Source organism: Tupaia chinensis, unplaced genomic scaffold, assembly GCF_000334495.1.
Source record: "Tupaia chinensis unplaced genomic scaffold, TupChi_1.0 Scaffold000458_2, whole genome shotgun sequence".
Classification (NCBI taxonomy): domain Eukaryota; kingdom Metazoa; phylum Chordata; class Mammalia; order Scandentia; family Tupaiidae; genus Tupaia; species Tupaia belangeri.
In genome coordinates this window covers 1,348,583-1,352,406 of record NW_006159967.1, presented here as the reverse complement: position 1 = coordinate 1,352,406, position 3,824 = coordinate 1,348,583, and the positions used below count along the sequence as shown (strand labels likewise).

The 3,824-nt window shown below is 56.5% G+C and overlaps 1 protein-coding gene across 1 annotated transcript in view; it reads left to right on the top strand.

The window, feature by feature from the left end:
• The first annotated feature begins 2,657 nt into the window (after nt 1–2,657).
• The window catches only part of PCDH8 (protocadherin 8), a 4,510-nt gene continuing 3,343 nt past the window's right edge, over nt 2,658–3,824 (top strand). Inside the window, exon 1 of the mRNA XM_014590529.1 lies at nt 2,658–3,821. Within this exon, the coding sequence (XP_014446015.1) occupies nt 2,857–3,821 (965 nt within the window). The 5' untranslated portion in view covers nt 2,658–2,856. The remainder of the gene's footprint in view (nt 3,822–3,824) is intronic.

Sequence of the window (3,824 nt, the reverse complement as noted above, 5' to 3'; positions counted from 1 at the left end):
TGTTTGCCACTTCCGAGTGGCGGAGGGCCCTGGCAGCAGATAAAATGCTTTGGACCTGCTACTGGCTGCCCCTCACTTTCCTCCTGACTCTCGGCTTTTGCGGGCTCCTCTCCTCTTAGCCCCCTCCAAGCACGCCTTCGTTTATTTCACTCTTGAGAATGAGCATCCCTACGCAGAAGCACTTTGAGTAAACGTATCGCCTAGTCCCATACTCCCGCCGAGCAAACAATCCAAACTTAAACCGCGCGCAGCTGAGCTCCTGCGGTCCAGCTCAGAGCTGCGAGGCGCGGGGCGCAGTGGTAGCAGGGTGCGCTGGCGTGGAGTCTGGCTCCCCGCCGCTCGCCACCAGGCTCTGCTCATGGAGATACCCTTGCTGGGCGACTTCCGCCCACAGCCCTTCCTGCCTTTACCTTCAACCGGGTTCTCAGCTCCAACCGCGGCCGCTCGGCGCCCGCCTGGCCGCCCCGGGTTACGCGAGCGGAAGTGCACAGGCCGCTGTCCACAGGTCGAGTTCTGAATATGTTCTTGTCTGGGCTGACCCAGGAGGGAGCGCGGGAGTCTGGGAGCGTCAAAGGTCAACGACAAGTTCAAGGTTGGGATGGGGATGTTGAGGGGCTCGAAAGAAAGATAGCAAATTTTCTCGATTGTGTGTACCCCCCACCCAGGAATGTCTAGGACTGCGGCGGAGAGATAAGACCTTAAATGAGACGTGGGGAAAGGGGAAGAGAAAGCTACCAATTGGGGCTCCTGTAGGGAGCGAAGCACCTTTTACGTCCCTGCGCCTCAGCAAGGCCTGGTCTTCCTTGATGCATTTTCAGGGCAGCAAATGGAGGAGGTGGGGGAAGGAATCGAGTAGGGGACCGCTCTGAGGAAATCCCAAACTTCTCTTCTGCCCAGTCCCATCGTGTCTGTTTAATTGATAGCTGTGGCTGCATTTTCTGCTCTCTTGCAACCCTGAACACACCTCCTCATTCCTCCTCTGTCCACTGCCCACCTCGTTCCATACTTGATCTTCCTATTCTGGGGGTACTCCTGCTCTTTTTCTGAAAAGACCCTAAAACATACTCCTTAGAGCTTGAGGACAGGACGCTGACAGCAGGACTTCAATCAGGCTTCAGAAGAATGTTGACTGAATGCAATCTGCTCACCAACGCCATCGCCTTTCTTTCTTTCCTTCTTTCTTTCTTTCTTTTTTAATTACTTCTAGTGTATTACTTTTTTTTTTTTTATCTCTCCTTCATGTGCATTTGCATAGCCTGCTTCATAAAGCCTTTCGGTAAGAATCTGCCCTGCTCGGTATTGAGCTCCATTGCTCCAGTTTTCAAGGATGCGGGGCTGGGCTATCTGTTGGGGCAGTACAACACCCGGCCAGCCCCAGGACCTGCCTGATCCAGAGTTTGGCAATACCGAAGCCTCACATTTTTGTAGGCAGATGGTTAAGTTCTTCCAGGTTCGTGCCAGGTTTCAACGTCATGCTGTGATTTTGTTCTTCTGGAAAGGGAGGAGTGTTGCTTCCCAGAGTGGCCCTATTACAACAGAAAGAAAATCCTCTAAATAGGCGGAACAAGGCATCAGGAGGGAAAGTTCTCTAAATGCACTTTAATAGGAGCAGGGCATTGTGTGGGATTCAGCGCCCATCACCGTTTAGCCGAGAGTTATGGCAGTGATTGGGGATGAATAGAGGAACATAATGGATACATGTGGCGTTTGCTCATTATATTCAAGTTAGCCCAACTCTGCTGTGGAAACTGTTCAACTTTCTCTCCCCTTAGCTTGTCACAGTGAAATAATACAGACATTGGGGCCTCCGATGGGATCGCCTGCCATGCCATTCTATTTCCACTGCTAACGAGGGCTTCATAAGCCTTTGATACAGTCTGATCTTTGAAACCTTTCCAAATCTCCTCAAGCTTATGCTAAATCCTATTTGGAACTTTTTTCCTTGCTTGCTAGCGCCCAGGGCTTAAGAAAGCCATTTGGACAGTGACATGCATATTAACATATCGCAGGGCTCTTTTCTGAAAGGGAAGTGGCAGCTCTGATCACCAGGGCTCACACGAGCAAAACACAATTGCGTACACAAATTTGAATAAAATCAGTTTTCCCTTATCCTTCAGGCTTCTTCATCAAGAGGCTATTCCGGGAGCCGTGGGAAGCTTGGGAGAGAAGGCAAACAGCCTTACTGGGCAGAGCAAGTCTGTTGAGAGGCTGCAAGAGTTCAAAAGCCTCAGAGGTGCAAAATGCAGTATAGGTGTGGGCGGGGAGCAGGGGGGACCCGAAGCCGCTCAGGTTAAACCCCAGCACGTTTGCACTTTGGTTGTAGCAGTCGCAATGGTGCAGAGGTGGAGAGGAGCACACAATTAACAAAATCGTCCGTTCCTTTTACTCCCCGGAGCCTTGTGCCAACTCTTCTCTATGCAGGGTGCTAACAGGAAAGGGGAGGAGGACAAAAGGAGTTAAAGAAACAAAGGAAAGATTTCCTAATTTTCCTTTCTTGTTTTCCCCTCTAAGCCTTTCCACATTAAAGGGATTGTCAGAGGCTGGCGGAGGAGCGGCGCGAGAACAAGGCGGCCATTGGCTGCCTGGCTCGGGTGATTTGCATAGCGGTGCCTATAAAGGCGCAGGCGGCGCGCGGCGGCGCAGCTCCAGCTCGGAGATGAGAGGGAGAGTCTCGGAGAGAGGGCGGGTCCGCGCGTCCTCAGAGCCCGCTGGAGCCGCCAAGCTGCAGCCGGCAGTCTTCTCCCAAACAGGGCTTCCAAAGAGCGTACTCTGGGAAGCCTGGGACTCACGCCTGGGTCTGCATACAGGGGGAACTCTTTTCCTTAGCCTTTAGGAATAGCACTTGGGGCTAGCGGCATGAACCCAGGAAGGCGCTGGGGCAGCCCCTGCCTCTTCCCCTTGCAGCTCTTCGGCCTCTGCTGGGTGCTCTCAGTGGCCCAGAGCAAGACAGTTAGATACAGCACCTTCGAGGAGGATGCCCCTGGCACGGTCATCGGGACTCTGGCTGAGGACCTGCATATGAAAGTGTCCGGAGACACAAGCTTCCGCCTGATGAAGCAATTCAACAGCTCTCTGCTCCGGGTGCGCGAGGGTGACGGGCAGCTGACCGTCGGGGACGCGGGCCTGGACCGCGAACGGCTGTGCGGCCAGGCCCCACAGTGCGTGCTGGCCTTCGACGTGGTCAGCTTTTCGCAGGAGCAGTTCCGGCTAGTGCACGTGGAGGTGGAGGTGAGGGACGTCAACGACCACGCGCCACGTTTTCCCCGAGCCCAGATTCCCGTGGAGGTGTCCGAGGGTGCGGCCGTGGGCACTCGGATCCCGCTGGAGGTGCCCGTGGATGAGGACGTGGGCGCCAACGGGTTGCAGAGCGTGCGCCTGGCGGAGCCGCACAGTCCCTTTCGCGTGGAGTTGCAGACGCGTGCGGACGGCGCCCAGTGCGCTGACCTGGTGCTGCTGCAGGAGCTGGACCGCGAGAGCCAGGCCACCTACAGCCTGGAGCTGGTGGCCCAGGACGGCGGTCGTCCGCCGCGCTCCGCCACGGCCGCTCTCAGCGTGCGCGTGCTGGACGCCAACGACCACAGCCCGGCCTTCCCACAAGGCGCCGTGGCCGAGGTGGAACTGGCGGAGGACGCGCCCGTGGGCTCGCTGCTCCTCGACCTGGACGCGGCTGACCCGGACGAGGGCCCTAACGGCGATGTAGTGTTCGCCTTCGGCGCCCGCACTCCACCAGAGGCGCGCCGGCTCTTTCGGCTCGACCCGCGCTCAGGCCGCCTCACCCTAGCCGGTCCGGTGGACTACGCGCGCCAGGACACCTACGAGCTGTC